This window comes from Nomia melanderi, chromosome 10 (genome assembly GCF_051020985.1).
Source record: "Nomia melanderi isolate GNS246 chromosome 10, iyNomMela1, whole genome shotgun sequence".
In the NCBI taxonomy this organism is placed as follows: Eukaryota; Metazoa; Arthropoda; class Insecta; order Hymenoptera; family Halictidae; genus Nomia; species Nomia melanderi.
Genome location: NC_135008.1, coordinates 12,230,312 through 12,251,483, shown reverse-complemented (window position 1 = coordinate 12,251,483; position 21,172 = coordinate 12,230,312). Strand labels below are relative to the sequence as shown.

At 43.4% G+C, this 21,172-nt stretch overlaps 1 protein-coding gene across 8 annotated transcripts in view; it reads left to right on the top strand.

Annotated features, from left to right (window-relative positions):
• Eip78C (Ecdysone-induced protein 78C) overlaps positions 1-21,172 on the top strand; it is a 182,576-nt gene that overhangs the window by 7,820 nt on the left and 153,584 nt on the right. For 3 of the 8 annotated variants that reach the window (XM_031980841.2, XM_076371191.1, XM_076371192.1), the window contains exon 3: positions 13,051-15,851. The exons of 1 other annotated variant lie outside the window; for it this stretch is intronic. In XM_031980841.2, coding sequence (XP_031836701.1) covers positions 15,569-15,851 — 283 coding nt within the window. In that variant the 5' untranslated portion in view covers positions 13,051-15,568. Of the gene's footprint in view, positions 1-4,690; positions 4,711-5,876; positions 5,988-6,055; positions 6,076-6,345; positions 6,367-13,050; positions 15,852-21,172 lie in introns of those variants that run through there. 4 more of the 8 variants (XM_076371195.1, XM_076371194.1, XM_076371196.1 and 1 more) reach the window with 4 other exon arrangements.

Here is a 21,172-nt window from a genome sequence, read left to right as displayed (position 1 = left end):
CGACTGGGGATTGGATATTTTGAAGAGAATTTGGAGATTAGCGATTTTGATTAGCGTTTTGATGCTTTGGCTGCTACTTAAATCCGAATAACACAGTCTTTCGCTTTACGGACATCGATGGGTGGAGATGTTAGTCGGGAATGTAAATAAGGATTAATAAAATTATTGATTTAATTAGTCATTAATCAAAATGGTTACTAAACATCGATAAAAATTTTCATTTAGTTAAATAGTCTTTTACGTCAAGCGGAGTAGGGTTTCTTATTTTTTTTGTTCTCTGAAGGAATAGGGTATTGCGAAGAATTAGGTCTTGGCTAGGATCGATCCATTCGAAATTTATTTGTCTCGACCTCGTGGGAAATGTGATGTGCTTAGAATGGATTTTGACCCTTCTTCCGGCGTTTTTCACGTCCGTTTTTCTGATATTGGTACTCCCTGGCCTCTAGCTGGGCTGTGAGGGATCCGCAGCGGTGAATTTATTTTGGCACGCGAATGCAGCTAGCATGTGTAATTAAATATGAATAAAGTAGATTTAGCGACCGTGCCGGATGCGTTACTTAGTTATTATTTTTTCAATGGTTGCCTCGGATATGCAGATACGGTATCCGGGGGATAAATGCAGCAGGAGTGCAGCGAGAGTGTGGAAAAATGGGCGCACGAAATTGCATAACACTTTTGAGACGCTTCTTCCTGCTCCCCGGTGGATGACGAATTATGTCAGGTCCAATACACGAGGGTAGTTTAGTATTTATCCCTCGTGTTCCGTTCGTATAATAGTTGTATTACAGATTTATAAAACGCGATTATTTATAATTAGATTGATATATGCGTGAAGCGATTGCGTCAACTTTATTTACTTTATAAATATATGGTTCGAGAACGTGCTACAAGTTAAATATGTGTTTTGGGTCAATATTAACGTTCCGCGAGGATTATAAAGAGAAATAGGTCGAAATAAAACATTTATTTGATAATTATTTGAATATATATTATATGGGTATCATTACTCTTTATGAATTATTCGTATAAATTTTCCCTAACATTTTATTTTTAAAGAATGATTTTCGATTAGATGATTTTAGTTTTCGAGAGTGCAAGATGACTTGAAATTTACTAATTAAACGTGTAAATTTTTACGGATGGATTAATGAATCAGAAAGTGATTAAATATATGTCACTGATGTGCATTATGTTGGATGAAAAAATAAGAAAGGACATTAAAAACAGGCTTAGACTTTAAGGAAAAACATTCTTTGTTGTTAACATCAAGAAATTGATGAAGTATGAAATAAATAGATGATTGTAGTAGCAGAATAATTAATCTAGAGGAATTGCGTTGACAAATAAGAAAATTGTGTGATAAATTAAATAAATCATATTAAAAAGACTTCCGTTTGTTTCTTTACTCATTGTCCGACCTTCGTCAAATTGTCAAAATTTCCTCTTTCAATTTCTATTATTAATAAGTTTATCAAATTCCTTTTCACGATTGATATAACCATCAACCAGGTTTTGATATTTCTAACTATTTTCGGCTCTGCCAATTTTAGCGGAAGAGGAAGATACTTCTGCACCCAAATCGCATAACTTTATTATTCCTGAAATCCGCATACCCAAAGACTTCCTCTCAATACTTAAAATAAAAGATCATCGTAAGAAATAACAGTGGAGTAGCCAAAAACAGCTTACAGAGGTGGACTAATTCAGAAAGCGCATCAACTCGGTTACTCGAAATAACCTCAAGTGTCACAGTCCTGATGAGGGCGACTGAATTTCACTCTTCTCGGTTGGTAACCACGCATTCAATTAGTTATTTCAACGCGGAATAATCCGATACTACCGTGAAATCGTAACGCGTCCGTCGATGGTTCGCGCGAGGGTTACGCCAAGCATTGGACACTATTACGCGCCTACTCATTACACAGAACACGGCAATGGAAGTCTTCGATGGAGACAGCCTCTTCGTAACTTATATCAGGGAACACCCTTATGACACTGAAATATACCTTAGGCTGTGGTTACAGTGGATGCGTATTGGTAAGAACTGACGAGTAAACGTTCACAGATTGCTACGTAACACTTCCAGGAATTCGTATACGTATTCGCCTGTCATGACGTATCTAGTTCGTTGGAACGTCGGTTGGTCCAAACTCGTATCCACTGTAATCGCAGCCTTACACATCATACTTCGAGCGAGCGAATTTCGTCGCCAAACTTAGTTACTCTTAATTGGGCCGAGAGAGAGAGAGAGAGAGAGAGAGAGAGAGAGAGAGAGAGAGAGAGAGAGAGAGAGAGAGAGAGAGAGAGAGAGAGAGAGAGAGAGAGAGAGACTCGTGCCAACGACACCAATCGAAATTCCTCTGTCGCGCTTCAAACGACAAAGCTCTCTCCAGCTTCTCCCGCGGACGATCTGTTGGCGGTGGTCAATCGCCGGCGTGCGCTGGTACCCGGCTGTAGTCCGCGTAATGTAACGTAAGTACAGGCCGAACCGATCTGTATATATACGCGCGCGGATGTAACCGGTTTCTCAGGTTCATTACACCGAGTTGCGCATCTCCTTTCCCGACAAGTGTGCGGCCGTGTGGTCACCGGCAGTCGACAGAACTTACACGGGGACTTCATCCCTTTCCCGTGAACGCCGCTCGTACCCGTCGGCCATCTTCTTCGATCCGGCCGGTTGGTCTTGATCAGGAAACACATGATCGTCGCTGGGACGAGATAAGTCATCGAACCGATCGGGCTTAACTCGATCGGCTCCGGTCGATACGACCGGGCTCCCAGGCGCGTTGTTCTACGGGTACACCGATAACATCGATCTAATGGTCTATCGGCGGATCGATCGTCCCGCGGTCTCTTCCGTGCGCGCGGTAACAATTGGTGACAACGGCGTGTACCAGGCAAGGTTCCGCCGCGAGTAAAGATTTCCCTGTTTTATAATTGCAAGCGTGACAACGGATTCGGATAGCGTCGAAGATGCGGTCGATGTCATCCAGCCCCGCTGATACCGGGGTCTAACCGGGTAGCGTCATCAGCGCATCCGGCGAAGCGTGCTCGCGCCGAGACTATCGGAGCCAGGCCCTCCCAACGACGGCGTTAACGACGAAACGAACGTAACTCGGCGAAGTTCGCGTTAACTCGCTTAATCGTTCCGCCGGTGTAATTACGTTCGACGACGCGCGGCACGGTACCACTACCACTGGTCCCGGGCTAACGAGTACGTCCTTGCGCCCGTGTGCATCTCCGCGCGAGCGACGATTAAAACCGAATCGGGATACCAGGAAATGACGACGGGCCCTCTCGTCGTCGCTCGTACGCTCGTCTAATTGAATCGTCAGACTCTGCGACGAGGTTCGTGACGAGGACAACGCGACCGTCTCTCTTTCTCCGGCACCCTTCCTCGGCTTCGTCCAACGTTGCTACCGAAATTCATCACGACCCCGTGGTCCAGGCGATCTTCCTTCGGTGCGATCGTCCTGCGGGGGCCAATCGCCCGCGCATCTCCCTCCGCAGAACGCGGCTCGTTCGGTGGCGTCGACTTCTTCCTGCGCATCGCGTGAAATCTTCCCTCTCTGTGCCTCCCTCCTCCAGCGTTCTCCCCCACCCTTTCCGCCGCGGCCGACACGTTCTGTTCCGTCTCTGTCCGTTTCTCAAGTCGCGTAGATGAGACGCATAAAGTGCCGGTACAAATTCTGTTTTAGCAGCGGGTCGAACACGGCCGACCGTTCGGCTCTCCCGGCACTTCTCGGTCAATGAACCACGGGTTGCTGGCGAACCCAGTTGGTCCACTCATATCCCCCACCTCGAGATCCATGGTTCGCTACCTCCCTGCCCCCTTCCCATCCTCCTCCTCCTTCTCCACCTCGTTGTCATCCTCCTCCTTACCAACGTGCCGTGGTCCACGCTACCCCCACCGGCCTGTACAAACGACACGGCTCACCTCCGACTTCAAGCCTCCCCTCTGCCCCGCTGTGGTCATGCCTCAACCCCTCAACCCCCCTCAACACCACACAAAACCCCTACCATCTCCAGGACTCACCTCCGACCCAGTCGCTTAATTCTCCCTTCTCTCTCTCTTGCTCTTTTTATCGTACCCTCTCTTACTTTACCTCCTCCCCTCAGCCCTGTTGCTGCATTACCATCGTTACCACCACTTCTTCGTTCTCCTCGTGCCACCACCTCCACCACCACCACCTCCTCTTTCTTCTCCTCCTCTTCTTCCTCCACCTCCTCCTTCTGCACCCTTCTACTCGCTATCTCGTTCGCGCACCCCTCCCTCCTTCCTGCTCGCGCCCCGTCCCCCTGACCACGATGTTCCCCTACCACCCGGTGCCCGGCAGTCCGCGGAACCCCGCGTAATGGCAGAGCGTGGAGGCTACGAGTCAGGCGAGTCGCGCAATGCCGTAACACGTACGACGGAACACGCCGGTTTTACTTACCTCACAGGTAAGACTCTCTCTGGCGCACTCGCGCGCGCTCGCTCGATCTTCTGGCACGGCGCGAGCGCGCGACGAGGATGCTTCTCGGGTCGGCCGTTCGCGGGTAAACGACGGATAGAGTGCGCGCGCTGTTGGATCGAGAAAGAGAGACTGGCCCTGCCGGCAGAGGGTGGGAGAGAGATAGAGAAAGTGAGCGGGTACGGATGGAAGGAAACTAGAGGCGATAGAGCGAACGGGCAGGAGAGTCCGACCGCGAGAGGGAGAAAGAAAGAGAGTAAGTTGGCGAGAAAGAGAGAAAGGAAACGAGAGAAAGAGAGAGAGAGAGAGGGGGGGGGGGGGAGAGATTGTGAGAGCGAGGCCCGCGGAGACGAAGACGGAGCACCGAGAAACACACAGACAGAACTCGCTCTCGGCACTCGCGCGAGAGCGAGCGAGTCAGCTCCGTACACACCACCGCGCGACTCGTGACAAACGCACGTGATCGTAATAGGGCAGCTCGCGGCTATTTGCCCTGGTACCATCCCCTTTTTCCGTTTCGGGACCGAGTCCCGTGGTTCCATCCCCGTTCGCCGTCCGAAATCATCATTCGCGCGCCGTGTTCCTGTTCCGTTCTGCTCCGTTCCGTTCCGTTCCGCGCACTACGTTCGTCCGTAGACTTTACGGTGGTCACGCGAGACGCCTTCGCTAGACACTTCGTTGATCGCCCGATCCGGAATCGGTGAATCGGCGAGCGTGCGGTGTGCCTCGATTGAACGGGCGAATCGTGGTTGAACGTTGACGACCGGCGTTCGCGTTCGTCGAGGTTATCGCACGAGCATGCGGCCCGTCGCCGTTCGTCGTCCCTGACCGTCACACGCGCGGCTGTGCACGGGACAACGATCCCGGTCGACCGGGATCCTCGCGCAGCTAGAGTGACGTCGAGTGTTCAGCGGGTCTAGGTGTGATCCAAGTGGGACCGATCCCTTCGGGGACACCGGCACGATCGAACACCGATCCCGACCGTCCTGTTACGCGTTCTGTGATACCCTTGGTCGTCTTGCTTCGAGCTCCATCGCGAAACAGAGAGGATAAACGGATTTTTCACGGTGGTGAATGTTCACCGGCTTCTGCAACGATTCTCGCGAACCGGGACCGGTCACGCTCCCGCGCCGTTTTCTGGCGTCGCTATTCGCTACCGGCCCCCTGTCTTGGAAGGATAAACGCAACATAACGACCGGCTGGGAAGTGCGATTGGAAGGAACGCGAGGTTCTGGATGCCGGTGTGTTTCCAGCGACCACTCGTGCAGGTAACACTCGTGCGCTGAGCGTGGTCTGTTTTCTTCTATCGCGCGCGCGGCCTGCGCACCGCGAATCGTCGCCGAGGATGTTGCTTGAAGCGCGTCGCGCGCTGTTCGCGATTGTTCAGTTGGACGAGCAGACTTTTCGCGTGAAACAAGTCGCCGGCGTGACGAAAGAGAGGACAAGAAGTGTCGAAACACACGATCAGCGAGGTCGATCAACCGAGATCAATGAAGTTTGGAGGTTTCCTTCGGGACTCGCTGATTCTTTAGGGTATATTGGGCGATGGATGATGGAGAATGTTTAATTGTTTGTGGTTTTAATAGTGAACTTGGGGTTTGGGAAATCGCCAGAGGATATTGTAAGTTTCTTAAGTTGTGGGAAGATTAAGGGGGAATTTTATATTTTGTGGTTTAGTCAAATTTCGTAGATCTATTTTATGACGCGAACGTATTTCGAGATAATCCGCTTTCGAACTTCTTTGTAACGATGTTCTACTTCCGGTGATTTTCGCAAGTACGCAGACTTCTTGGTAGTTCTTGAACACCCTATATATCTCTTGCGCAACAGCGGCATATGTCGCGAAGAACCACCAGGAAGCATTAAATTCCATCGATCGCGGCGACAACAGACGGGATATTTAAATCCCGGGGTAAGGAATTTTCTGCAGAGGAATAGTTTTGGTGGCCGGTCGCGGAACGAACAAGAACGTGGACGAAAGGGGAAGGGGAAACTATAAATTTATTTCGCCCAGTTTTCCACGGGTCCGACCACGTGGCGCGATCGAGATCCAAGAATACGTGTCGGCTAGTGATGGGACCGGGTTTAATATACGCCGGTGAATATCGATCGGATTAATACCTCTGTACAATAAATGTACACCCGATTCTGAATAGTTTTTGTAAATGCACAAATTATGAGAAATTACATCACTGATTAATCGATACATATTGATAGAACGAGAGAAGCTAGGAAAATAATCAGAGAAATATATCGGTTTAGTGTTTTCTTCTGTTAAAAACAATATTCTATTGCTATTATCGTTACATGCATTTGTAGAATATACAAATACAGTTGTGGTTTTAATAAGTAACATTTTCGTTAATTATAACTGCAGTTATTAATACGTCTAAATGACCAAAGTCGATTAGTTAAATTGGATTAAGTCCTTTTATTATACTCGAGATATGTTAGCCGCATCAGTAAATGATTAATCACAATTTACAAAGTTGAGAATCTGAACATATATTTCAACGTTATGTTAGTGAATCGACCACACTCGTCAAAGTGGATTAGTCAAAGTTCAATATCACGAGATGCATAATTGAAACTACTCTCTCTGCACTTTCTACTGTGAATTTCAAAATGCATCCAGTAAAAACAAGAAATCAGAGAGTTTCCGTACAATACACCCATAAACAAAATACAGTACAACAATTAGTACGGCACAAAAAAAGACCAGTCGCCAGTGTCAACACAATTACCAACAATAAAAAATCTCGCGATTACGCTCGAATAATCGCTACCAGAAAAAAGTATGGTAAATTATTAGAGTATCTGCACTTTTAGGTCGTTCCCACGGGTGGCCGAAATGTTCCTTTCGTTTTTCAAGGATAGGCGGCTCGGAGTGATCCGTCAGAGTACGTCCGACGTCGTTCGCGACGCGTTTGGCCCCATCGCTAGAGCGTCTCGACTATCGCCTTGGATCCGATTTTGATAACTCGCGGCAAGGTGAACGCACTGAGTTGTGACGCGGATGGAACGCGGAACCGGACAGGCGTTGCAGGAGACAAATGACCGTCTGCGAGGCCGCGAAACCACCATTCGAGCCGTAGCGCTAGCGCTCGCGCGTTTTCGCGAGTAAGGGCTCCGCCGAGACCCGTCCCGCGCCGCTGCAAATGCTAATTCGCGATTACCGTTTTTCCCTCGTGCCAAATCGTGATTCACTCAATTTATAAATCATTCGCGGCGGATTATACCACGGGTAATATATATCCTGCCGCGCGATGCTCTCCTCTTTCTCTCTTTCTTCGCCTATTTCTCTTTTTCTCTTTCTTCCCCTCCTTCTCTTTCTCTCTGTCTCTCTCTGTCTCTCTCTCTTCCCTGTACCATGAGGGAGACTTTGAATCATTGCTCGAAACGCTCGCGCGATTTCGCTTTTTTGCCCGACGCGAGAAACCGAAAGACGACTCGTTAGAAATCATACTTGTGCTGCAAAGTAACCGTAATGTCGGTTTACGGTGTTCTCTCAAGGTGAATTTTCTTAACACTTTATCTATTGTTGATTACTCGACAGTCTTTTGGGGTTAGATCGATAGGAGCTATGGATTTCTTAAAATATTTTTTGATGCAAACTGAGATTACATTTTCTAATTAAGTCTTCAGTAATGCAATCTTAATGGCCTTTTTGAGAATTATTATGTAAGATTATTAAGCTTCTTTTCGATAGTTATCAATTAATGTATAAAAGACCGCTTATGAAGTTTCTCGTTTTTAGTTTTGTTTTGTTAGAAATAATAATACATTTATAATATTAGAGGAATGTTGTTAAATTAATTTTCTTATTTCATTTGAATACAACCAGTTTGTAACATTCTTTTATTGCTTTTATTTGTTTTTAAATTTCGAACAAGGAAATCACTAATTTTAGAGGAAAGCATTATGTTATTTATATCGAAATAATATGTGATTATTTGAATTTTAATAGGCTTCTGGATAGAAAAGTGTTAAGATATTACATTTTCAAATCTGACATGTGAATGAAAGAGGTTGGACGCTTTTGTTTTGAGGTAACCAGGATTTAGGTGAGATAGTTGGCGCGAACAGAGGTAGAATTGTGACGGTAATTTCACCCTTGTGTTCAGTTCAAGTAACTTGTGTATTCTTCGATATTCTTTCTTTTTATAATAACACCATTTTAGTCAAAGATTCGACATACACAATAATCTACATTTTTGTATCGCAGCTACTAAATTATACTATTATAAACGGAATATATTGTTTAAAAATAATATTCATCGAATAATTGATTCACGATTTGCCAAAATTATTATTAAAAATCGTTATTTTCTGTTTGTGCTTACTTTCTTCACGTAAAATCATTTCCTGGTTGATCGCACTATGTGTTACACTGCACCCCGTGTACAAACTTCAACAGTGCATAAAATGGTTCAAAGTAAATTTTCGATTTGGGTCAGATCGATTGAACGCTGCACAAGGGTGGATTTAGGTTAAATTCGTGGATTGTAAATATTCACAATAAATCCTATCTGTGTTTTTAAAAATGAACTTATAAATTCTAAAATTACTTGGAAGTTAATTTTGTTTCCTATTATATTTTATATTATATTCAACAAATAAATCACAACTTAAACTAGAAACTTAAGAAGTCATCTCTCCCCGAGGTCGATGATCCATTCATTGACCTCACACTGTAAATCAAAGCCAGATATATTTACGAACTTTTGCAATCGTTAATTACAATTCCACCGGACAAAAAACCTTCACTAAAAAGTAACTTCGCTAATACGAGCAGCACGCGAACGATCCGTTCCATCCACTCTCGTTTTACCGATCGGAGCATTTAAATCACTGCTCGCGACAAGAAAAACTTTTACATAACAGATCCAACTCGAAACATTTCTCAGCCATCGAATCAAACGCGGCACGGTTCACGTAACAATTCCCCCGAAGATTACGCAAAATATCCAAACGAAAAAGGCGAAAAGAAAATCGCTAGATGGATTTGAATAAATCCGTGGTTAAAGCTCGGTGCCACCACCAGCCACAAGAACTTTAATGAATGCTATAAACGTTGCCGGGCACAAGTATTTAGACCAGGGAATGAACATACCTGTCAACTATTATAAACAATATATTAATTGCCTGTAATAATTAAACTGGGCATTTTTATGCATTTCTAGGAAATTTGAAACTGCATCATAGTGCGGAATGCATGCAATACAAAAAAATATACAAAATATCCAAAGCGTGTTGTTTTTCATTTGTCAGGAAAATTATTTTTCAGAATTTTACTTTTTTCATTATATTTTTAAAAATTTGATTTTATATAAAAATCCACCAATAATAACATTGTATTGTATTATGTTGCCACGCAAGTTTCTTTCGCGGTTTGCCCACACCGTTTTATCTGCCGGAAGTTTGGAGAAAATGATATTACGAGAACTCTAAATCGATGGAGAAATATCATAAATCAAAATATATCGTACAATAACACAAAACCAAATAAATAGTTCAATAATAAAAAACATAAAATATCTCGTGTGTTCATAAGACATTACCACAGCGAAAAAGAAACTTGTTTCAAAGAAGTAAAGAAAAACCTTTGTGCAAGAAATTAAATCACAAACGAAACCCTTGAATACCAAAAGAAAAGAGGAAAAACCATAAATATCCATGTTCCACTCATTAAATAATTAAATCACTCGCCCCGAAGTCCCAGCTCCGCATACCAAATCCTGCTGCTAATGCAACGGCATTCATCTTCAAACAGATTAACAAGATTACGCGAAGTGTTCAAATACTCGTGCGTGTCAGCCTGCTCATTCTGAATTCACGGCGTACGGCCGCCGCGATTGTGTCAGGCCCCGCGTGTCTGGGCACAATGTATTTCGCAACACGTCCCTCTCGTTACTTTCGATCGGCCGATTCGCTAAAATCGACCTACGCATCCTCGTCGGTGAATTTCGTGCGAGCGAAATATTTGAGAGTTACGAGTCACCGCGTAACGAGCCTCCGCGGAAAGAGAGAGGGAAACGAAAAAACGGACAAAGAGAGAAAAAGAGGGGTGATGGTGGTGTAGAGCTGGCGGGAGGGACGGAAGGAGACAGAGAAAAAGAGAGGAAAAGCAAACGGTGGTGGGAGAGAGAGGAAGAGGGAAACAGGTAGGGAATCGCGAAGCCAGAACGTGGCACAGGTGAGAAGGAGAGGATCGAAGGAGGGGGTGAGAGGGTCGGAGGGGCGGACGCGTTTGCTGGAGGGGGCCCCGCGACCAAGAGAAAGGAGGGACGAGTCAGGAGGAAGTCAACGTCCGAAGATTACGGCAATGACATTCGCTTTTTCTCACTCTCCTCCTCGTGTTCCTCTCGGGCTGACTGTCCTCCTCCCTTCGCAGATCTTTTCCTCTCTTTCGATGCTCGCCGCCGCCACGACGGAGATCCTCGTTCCCGTTTCACTCGGTACGCGGAAAACGGCCGATACCGGGTGGCGTCCTTCGATATTCGGCGATCATCGGTTTTTCGATTGGATCGGTGCAGAGTTGCAGAGAAACTTTTCGCGGTCAGTGATTTTTGGGGATCCGAGCTGCAGGGTGTCCTGGAAGATTCCATACGGTTTCGTCGACTTTGTTTCCACTTTTATTTTTTCGCATGTACGGTAGAATTATTGGTACCAAGATGGCGGGCATCGTAGAATATGGTTGAATGATTTAGATTGGATGGGTGAGCGTTTTGGTAACAATAATGGGAGTGAATAGGACTATTTTTTTCTTCGATGTCGATGGTATGGTTTATGGTGAAATTTTTGTTGTTGGCTTTTTTGTTAGTTTACAGTGGTGGATGGAAGATGTTTGAGAGGAAGATGCTATGAAAATGGTAGCAGAATTTTGCACTATGAAATTGTAGTCTGTCGAAATTTGAATTTTGTTTGCTATTTTGCTTTTTATTTGAAACAGTGAAATAATACATTTAATTGGATGTTTTTATGATTAAATTTGACATATTTCGGTACCAACTGGTATTTCGTTGATAGGAATAGTTCATTTGGTCTGAGTTGGCGTTTATTACAGCTTTTAGTCTGTTTAACATACGATCGGTTGAATTTTGTAATATATTTACTGCGAAAGCATGCAACTTTCGTGGTACCACTTCTCGAAGTAAGTCTTTGTTTATATGGGAAGAAGAGATATGCTTATTTGCAATGTTTCAGAGATTCTTAATGAGATAGAGATCAGACGATTACGGTATGCACTGGACTTTCTGAATTTCACTTCGAAGTGTGTTTTGGATCGTTATCTTATCATAAGATAAACTTTCATATTTTTCTGCTGATCGATCGCAGTTACTTCCTAATTAGACGTAAAGATAATGCAACTGTTCTAATCAAATGTTTAACCATTCTACAGAATTATATTCTGTCGAAGTATTATCGAGCTGCAACTGTGTTTAAGAGTTGATTGAATATTTTGCTTAATAACTCAGTCTAATTATTTACTACTTTTTTTATTTGTCACAAGTAATTTTATCATATTACGTTCTAAGTTAAAAATGTTCAGTATAACAGTAATTAATATTTACATATACAAATGTTAATTGTCAAATTTATTTTGTCCACCATTGTAATCGAGTATTTAAGCAGGATAAATTGTTCCACTAAATACATACCAGTCTATCGATTGCAATTACTTTTTGCAATACCTACAACTTAAGCAATCAAAGTTTCGAAACGTTTGATACTTTCTAGGACAATCTAAAAACATTATTAACGGGATTGCGATATTTGACAAACATTGACATTATAACCAGCGTTTACTTAACATTTTGGACGTAAGAAATCAATCAAGAAGGTTTTCTTTTTATTATTACCTTCTAAGTATGAACACAGAATTTAATACAAGTAATCTGTAATATAATAACATTAAATATGGATATTTCTTTTTCGCGAACAAAATTCCTTCGTTCCTTCGTAATAATTCCTAATAGAACACATACAGAATGTTTCGAAATGTTGGTACAATCTGAAAAAAATTGAATGTGCAAGAAAAAATTAGTCAGAGATGTACAGTAACATTTTTTCATACGAAACATCACTTTTAATTAAATCATTGTTAAAACTTGATCTATTTCATATGCATCGTGCTCAAAGTAGACTTAGTAAATAAGGAACAGGCATATCAGCGAAGCTTACTCAAAGTCAGTAATCTGGAATAATATTATCTCGTAGTTCGTATTCGAAAAAATGGAATTTGAACTTCGACTACATGTTATCATTTAATAATTTATTATTGAATGTTTATTTTATTATTTTCTAAAGTTTGATCAATATTTATCATATGCGCCTTGAGCACGACACCTATAAAGCAAGTCAGGTTTTAAAATGAAGTTACTTGAACATGAAGCGTTACACGAAAAATTGTCCCTCTACATCTTTTACATATTTCTTCGCGTATATTCATGTTCTATCGGATTGTACTGTCAATTCGTAAACACCTGGTACGTCTGCATGCTCACTTTTCTTTTCTCCTCACCGGCCGCGTCCGAATCCGCGCGTTATCCCCATTTTGTTTCTGATTTTCCTTTCGTTTTGATTTGTCTTTCAGCGATGGGTCGCGTGAAAAGCGAGGGGACCACAGATCCACTGAAAATCGGCGGGAAATGTTGTACTTGCGTTACACGAAAAAAGTTCTCCCCGTAGGAGCGTTGCTCTGCCGGCGTGGATCGGGGAAGGATAAAACAAGGTGGTGAATGCACGTAAAGCGAACCTAGGGGAAAAGGAACACGCAAAGTAACACACAAAACAGAAACAGAAACAGAAAGAGAGAAAATACGACGAGAGGAATCCAAAGAAACGCAGAAAGACGGTTATCGAAGGAAAAGAAACAGTCAAGGAAAAGCGAAGCGCGGCGACCAATTGCAATCTCTTGTGTAAAAAACAAAATAATGGGTTGAACCCTTTGCCCGTCGCTTTTTATTTTCAAGCGGAAACCCGGGAGACAGAAAGAGAGAGAAAAAGGAAGGGAAAGAGAAAGGGAAAGAGGAAGAGAAGGAGAAGGAGAAGGAGTAGGAGAAGGAGAAGGAGAAGGAGAAGGAGAAGAGAAAGAGAAAGAGAAAGAGAAAGAGAAAGAGGAAGAGAAAGAGAAAAGAAAGAGAAAAAGAAAGAGAAAGAGAAAGAGAAAAAGAAAAAGGAAAAGGAAAAGGAAAAGAAAAAGAAAAAGAAAAAGAAAAGAAAAAGAAAAAGAAAAAGAAAGGGTAAGACAAAAAGAAAAGGAAAGAGTAAGAGAAAAAGAAAAGGAAAGAGAAAAAAACAAAGAAAAAGAAAAGAAAAATAAAAATAAAAAGAGAAAGAGAAGCAAAGACGTTAGAGGATAACGAGTAACATTGATGAGAACATGCCAGAGCGGCAAGACGATCCCGTCGCCGTCGTCCCGAACAATGCTGAAACCTCTTCCGAAGATCACGATCCCACGGATTTTCGCAGCCCGCGGCGAACACGGAGCTAACGAGGAGACGGGTGTCCCCCTGCGCGCGAAGTTGTGACGCGGTGTCAGTGAAGTGTGAATTTTTATTTAGCCCCCTTTCCCCCTTGTCCTTGTAATTCTTGTTTCTTCTCCATTCGATACACTTTCGCAGTCCCGCTCCACCCGGCCCCCTCTCCCAATACGTTCATCCAGGTCGACGCGGAAGGATCGATCGCTCGGTACACCTACGTTCTCCTATTCGAACGGGACAGGACGGGGTATCGTTTAACCGCGAACTAGCTACGACGGAGAAAGATAAATAGCTGCCCCAAGCAGGACGTCCAAAAAGCCTGAGCTCTCCCACCGGTTGTATCGAATCCTGTGTCGATCACTGAACAGACAGAAACAACGCGAGGCGACGAGACATCCTTCAACCGCAAGCGGATCCGACGAAGACGGATAAAAAGCTTCCGGAGGCTAGACGTCTGAAAGGTTTCAGCTCGTCCGTCGTCTACATCGATTCCCGGGTCGATCGTCGAGCATCGACCGTATAGAAACGTCGATAGAAGCGTCGAGTCGCGTGTAATCGTATCAGATCGGAGGCGACACGCGCGCTCAAGGCCGCCGAAAACCGTTGCCCCCGGTGCGTGCGTGTGCCCCGCGTCTGGGAGAAGAGGGCCCGTGTATGAACTGGAGCGACTCGGTGTCACGCGGACGTGCCCCGAGGACTTTCCAGCGGACTTACCTGACGCGGAACGGTCGAGCCGGCCCGGCGAGACGTCCCGAAATCGTCCGGCTGCGCGGACGATTTTCATTGAAACTCCGGCTTGCAGCGAACGGTCAGCGACCCCGGCGAACACGCGCGCGCGAGACCAGCGGCAGAGCGCGAGAGGAATGCTTCTTTCTCGAAACGGTGACCATCGGGACCGATTCGCTTGCGCGAGAGGGAGTAGTGTTCCGACTCGCGGAGGAACACGAAGGCCACCCCGAAAATTGTAACACCGAGATGACGCAGTGAGGAACCGATTGCTCCGGGATACTGCGGCAGACACAGAGTATCTTCAGCGAGTGCGCGACCCCTTTCGTTTCTCTCGCGCCACGTGGAACGATATGAAAAGGTGACTAGTCGGTCGAACGCGGATGGGTGCATCGTTTCGCGGACTCCACGTTCTACCGGCGGTCGTAAATAAACGAGCAGCTAGGTGACACGCGATTCGCGGATAGCTACTCCACGGGGTTCTCGAAGATACGGTGCCGCGGAGACTGCCGCTCGACGCTCTCTACGGTTCTCTAATGGATAACCGATCCCTCTAGCCTGCCGGGGGAAACTCGCCGTGGATAACGGTCGCCGGTGAGGATCGGCCGTTCGTGGATTCCCAGTGATCGCCTCTTGCCTACCGGGTGGAGACGGAAAGGGGATTTGCTCGCGCGCGCGCGGACGGTCTTCGGCTTCGGCTTCTTTTCAGGATACCTCGGCCGTGATAGCCGGGCGAACGGTATAAACACGGAAGAGAGGCTTGCCCGAATGGGAACGGTTATGAGTGACCCTGCGGACGAAGGTCGACGTCGATCCCAGTAGCGCGGGCGTGATACACGCGAATGGTGACCGCAGTCGGTACACCGAGGTGCACCATCGCCGGCGTAACTTCTTCACCGTACAATGGACGTTTTCAAAATCGACCAGTCGCTGAGCGCGGGTCTGGGTAGCGCCCCGGCGCCGGACACCCTTACGCCGGAAGTGTCGTTCGACGCCGGTAGTGAGTTCAATCTGAGCTTCTTCGACGGGCCGGAGGAGAACAGCACACAAGGGTTCAGCGATCCCGGGTCCGTGGGTAGCGCCAGCGCATCCCCGCCACCAGGGACACCCAGCAGCATCCCCGTTAACCCTCCGAACGCCGCCCTACCGATAGTCCAAGTGCCCTCTGGCATCGTCATTAAGCAAGGTTTGTTTCATTTATTTCCTTTTTTTGTTCTTTTCTTCTTTTCTTTCTTTCTCTCTGTCTATCTTTCTGTATCTATCTCTGTTTCTCTTCCTCCTTTTCTCGATTTTCTCATGTTCTCTTTTCTCCTTTGGCCAGCGCGGTGCGTTGTTCGGTTTTGAACCGCGTATCTGACGACTGTTCTTTATATCTTTTTTTCTGTGTTTCTTTTTTGGGTTTTATTGTGTGGAAAGGTGTATTTACGTGTGGCTGAATGGTAGCCATGCGACTAGTAGGAGTTAATTCCCGTTTGTTTTGGAAAGTTATGGAAGTAGAATGAAAAATGTGAAATAGAAATTTTGTGGGGAGCAAGGTGGGATGATCGAAATTTTTATTGATTTATTGATGGTGTTAATGTAACGTACGTGATTCTATAACTCTGTATACAAAATTATTAAGCAATGTTTAGAATATCCATTGGAGTCATTCAGCCTTCAATAAAGTCATTCAGGGATATCAATAAACTTGCTTGCGTAATTTAATTTTATTTAAAAATGGAAACAGTTTTCATTTCATTAATTTTGAAAGTGTTTCATTGGATGAGTTATTCATCCTCAACTTTGGAGGTTATTTTTATATCTGTAATATAAATATAGGTAGCTATAAAAATACACGCCCAACATTTGTCGATCTTCTACATGGATATCACGTTTCGTAAGAATCTGGGAATACAAGCTGACATTCCTCATAGGTGAAAAACTATATGTAATTAGAAGAGAGGAAATTTATATTTTTTAAGTAAACATGCAATTAAATTTTATTTTTTTCTATACTTCTTAAATTTCCATTCGTTTCATTTGCAGTAATAGAGACCATAATAAAGCGATTAATAATAAAACAAGGATCTTAATTATTAACTTATTTTGAAAACGTAATGATTTTCTATGTGAAAGGATTGAAGCACGTATGGAAATTGACAAAGACCACGTCGAACACGTTTTGCACACAATGAAATAAAAGACTAATAGATAGTCCTTTGTTTTCATACAATATACGACCCTTTTTGTTAAATCTAAATAAATCACCCAAGTTACAAGCACATAGAATCACTTCTGACTCTAAATCGATTTACAGTCTGTCTCTGTACGGGAGACTTTTATTCAGTTCCACGAGTACTTGGTTTCAATTGACAAGAAACTGTTGGAGCAATGTCAAGGAAATTCAACTACAACGATCGTGGCTCTAAACTCGACACTCTTATTCTCGTTGGAATAGAAATGTCAATTTCTATTTCGTCATCACTATAAGCATATCTTTCCCCCTGTTTACTATCTTCTAGTTTATATTTGTCAAACATACATGTTACTGTATCAACTGTTTTAACGTATCAACGTCTTAATCGCTTATAAAACGTGAATCATTGTTATTTTGTGGTAAAGTTTCGTTTCCTGAATTGACGCTAGATCTACCAAATGGATAAAAAAGATCTTTCATTTAAAATCATTAAAAAAGTACAAACGCTTTTCTGAGAAATTATTAATCAATTCGATATGTATTCTAACATAAAAATAAATCGAAATCTCAATAAATATACTCTTTTAATTTCTATAAAAAAAGATACAAACCAGTTAATTTAATAACTTAGTAGTCCTACTGTTTTTCCAATTTTTTGTAGAATGAAATGAAAAAGATAAAAAACCAATTAATACAAGTACTTTGTAGTCCTAGTGTCAAAATTTCCAATTTTCTTCAGCTATAAAATCTTTCGCTAAGGGAATTATTCTTTCAACGAAAAAATCAAAAGAAATTTACCCATAGAATGGAATAGAAAGATACACGCATAGATGAAAAGGATATCGAAAACAGCCCCGTTTTGTCTATCTGCGAACTATAACAGAACCTTTGCGTGGATCATCGGTCGCTTTTGTCACTGTCCCCGTCGACGCGACGATTTCATTTCTCGTGATCCGCGCCCAACGATTTCCATTGTGTTCTCTGTTTACTTTTACGTTCCGTTTTATATTGTGAGACGGGTTTTGAGCGCGCAAGAAAATGGTATCGGCGAATGGCGCAACGTTTCCGTGTTATTGTTACGTGGTTGCCGAGTTTAGTAACGTGTTCGGATTTAAAACGCGAAGCGGGGCCGTTATGAAAGCGGACGGGGTAAAAAAGCGTGGCCGGTATTTCATTACGGAACCAGGAAAGGTGTAATTGATTGATTCAATTTTACGGTTGACGGCCGCGAGTCTAGAAAGAGGGCCAGTATTTGGCGTTATTGGAAACAGATTTAGATATTACTGTTGGACGTTGACTGGACACGTGGGCGTGTTGCGGGTGCCGATCTCGGAGTTATACGTGCGCGGAATACGGGCAACGACACGCGCTTTCGAAAAACTAGTCAAGACAAGTTATTATCTATCAAAGTTGCAAACGATACATCTTCGCGATGAGGACTGATAGAAAGTTGACGCGAAATGAAGAATTCAAAGCGAGAAGTGTGAGAAGTAACTTGAAACCGTCTTTTGTTTGATTATTTTATGTTTGTGTTCATGTTTATGCTTGTGCTTGTGCTTGTGCTTGTGCTTGTGATTGTGCTTGTGATTGTGCTTGTGCTTGTGCTTATGTTTATGTTTATATTTATGCTTGTGTTTATTATCGAGTTTTACACTCATGAAATTAGTGTTAGGTAATACATTGGATAAACGTTCGTGACTGAAGTGGACTTTACCTGAAATACAAGAGTTATGTAAATAATTTCGTTTGGTTACGGGGTGGTCTGTAAGGGTTGGATGTTACGCGAAAGAAATAAGTCGAAAGTGCACAACATCTTTCATTTGAAACCTCGTTTTCGAGGAGATTACATGTTGTTTCAACGTTTGTTACAGTTTGCTTGATTACAGAATAATTCTTTTTTCAACTCTAGCGTCCGAAAATATCCTGTTTCAACATGGCCTATATTTACTCGGATACAGGTACTTAACATAATTACAAACTGAATTCCGAAAAACAAACGATCAACTAATTCACATATTGATCAATTGTCATGAAAGTAATATCTTAAATGGACAAACTTCGTTTCTTACTTCCAGTAGTACTTGAACCCCTTCGTACATAAATTACGTGGCACGTTGAACAAACAAAATCTGCTACGAAACACTTCCCAGTTTCTCGAACGGGGACGCGCCGGGCGCCATATTTCAGTGGTTCGCGAAGCGACCGAGCCGCGGAACTTTCAATTGTCCTAATGATACCGTTTTTCAACTTTGCAACAGCAATTTGCAAAGCGCGCAATTCGCCGCGTTCGTCCCGGTGAATCGTTCAATCTCTCCACCGCCACGGTCGCGGGGACGAAGCAGGTTTCGCCGTAAAGGTTACAATATAAATTGGAAAGGTCGCCGAGCGTTTTGCAATATTCGCAATTCGTCTCGGGGATTCCGCACAATGCGATCCGCGTGGCGGGCAGCAATATAAATCCATAGCGCGGCTACCATCGGTCTACCGATTTCTCTTTCAATTGAGTTTTCTTTCCCCGGCCCTCCATTGTCTGGTGGAAATATCGGATCGAGAAACTGGTATCCGCGATGCGGATCCCAGCTTCGGTTGCTTCCCTCTCCTCTCCTTACCACTCGCCTTCCACGCCACTCCAGTCGAAAAGGGAGCGGGTTGGCTGACATTTGACTCGAATCTAGAGTCTACGAGCGAGACACGTTTCATCTTCGAGGCATAATGGAGATCTGTTATCCTTTTAGAGGATCCTACGGCTCGAACGCTGATTAGCAAATGGATAGAAAATTGGGTTGCCGTTTAATGCTGGATTGCTGGCACCCAAGTAGTTTGGTGTCGTTTGTACTGTGGCGTTGCGGTTCTACTAGGTGTACAGTATTCAACGGGAATTTTTGTGTAATCCATTTGCATCTTCGCCCTAAATGTGAAGCTTATTTTACGAATTGGAGATGTTCAGCTGAAAGTCTTTCAAGCTTTTGATTGGAATTAATCTGCTCCGACCGATATAGTCGAGTAACACAGACAACTGAAAGTAATGGCGGAATATTCCGCTCACGGTGATAAGTAACAGTTATTGTGTGCGAATTGTGTGATTAAGTAATGGGAATTGGTACATATTAATGTAACGAGAAATATGGTAGTAGATATAGTTTCTTTAACTCTGTCTTCTATAGTTATAGAAAAGATAGTGATGTTTAGACTAAGGATATTTGTGAATTTAGAGGTCTATTGATATATCGTGAAGAATCTAGGTACCATAGAAACAAACTTATATTCGACTTTCTCTTTTATTAATTGGTACCTAAACTTGTCAATTTCCATAAATATCTATAGCAACTGCAGAACTTTCAATAGGAGCTTGTATCACGATTCAAATAACTAGAAATATGTATCGCTAAAAACTGAAAGTGCAATAATAATAAAAAATCGGTAGCTGCGGTCTTAACATCCTCCAGTAGAGCCATATTTACTCGGAATTTCGCGAATCTTCTTACGTGCGCCGCGCTTATTCCTCATCCATTATTCGAGCAGAACGGCGAACGTCGTGGCAGCCGCGCACCGTCCCCAAACAGGCGTCAGTTTTCCGTCGTCTAGCGTCGAAAATTGCCCATAGCCGTGGAGGCCGCCGTATAAATTATACATTCATCTAAAAGGTCCGGCGACGTCGATCTGATCCCAGTCCCCGAAAATTCAACTTTGAATTTCAATCTCCGATGCGGTCAAGGTCTGGCGCGCATGACGCTCCTGTCGAGGACTTCGAAACCCTCTTCGTCAGGGCGAGTTAACCCATTTGCATTATACGATGTACACAATGAAGGAATTCCATAATCGCTAAACATTTTTGTTATTATTACATTTGAATGATTAAAGTGTGGAAATAGGAAACCATAATAATATATTTAATAAATAATAACTACAATGTTAAATTAGTAACTATTAAGTAATAATAACGTGCATAACAATATTTTGATATAAATATTTCTGAGATAATCGATTTCGAAAGTATATCGAACACTCAGGGATTAAGAAGAAGTGGAAATGGTAAGTCAAAGACAGACATTGTCTGATTCCTACCGAATGTTACGGGTGTCCAACAAATTTTCGAACACAATTATCTCTGAGTACAAAGAAATATTAATCCACATTTTCTACTTGCTTTTACGTAGAATAACCACTTTCACTGTTATGATTAACCTCCATTTTTACATCTTACGTTATCCAAGTGACAATAGTTTACATCCGCTTAGTCATTTACTAAGACTTTCTAATATTATCTTTATTCTTTCACTATTACCGACGAGTAAGTAATTAACAATCATTAGACACTAATTTTAATAAGT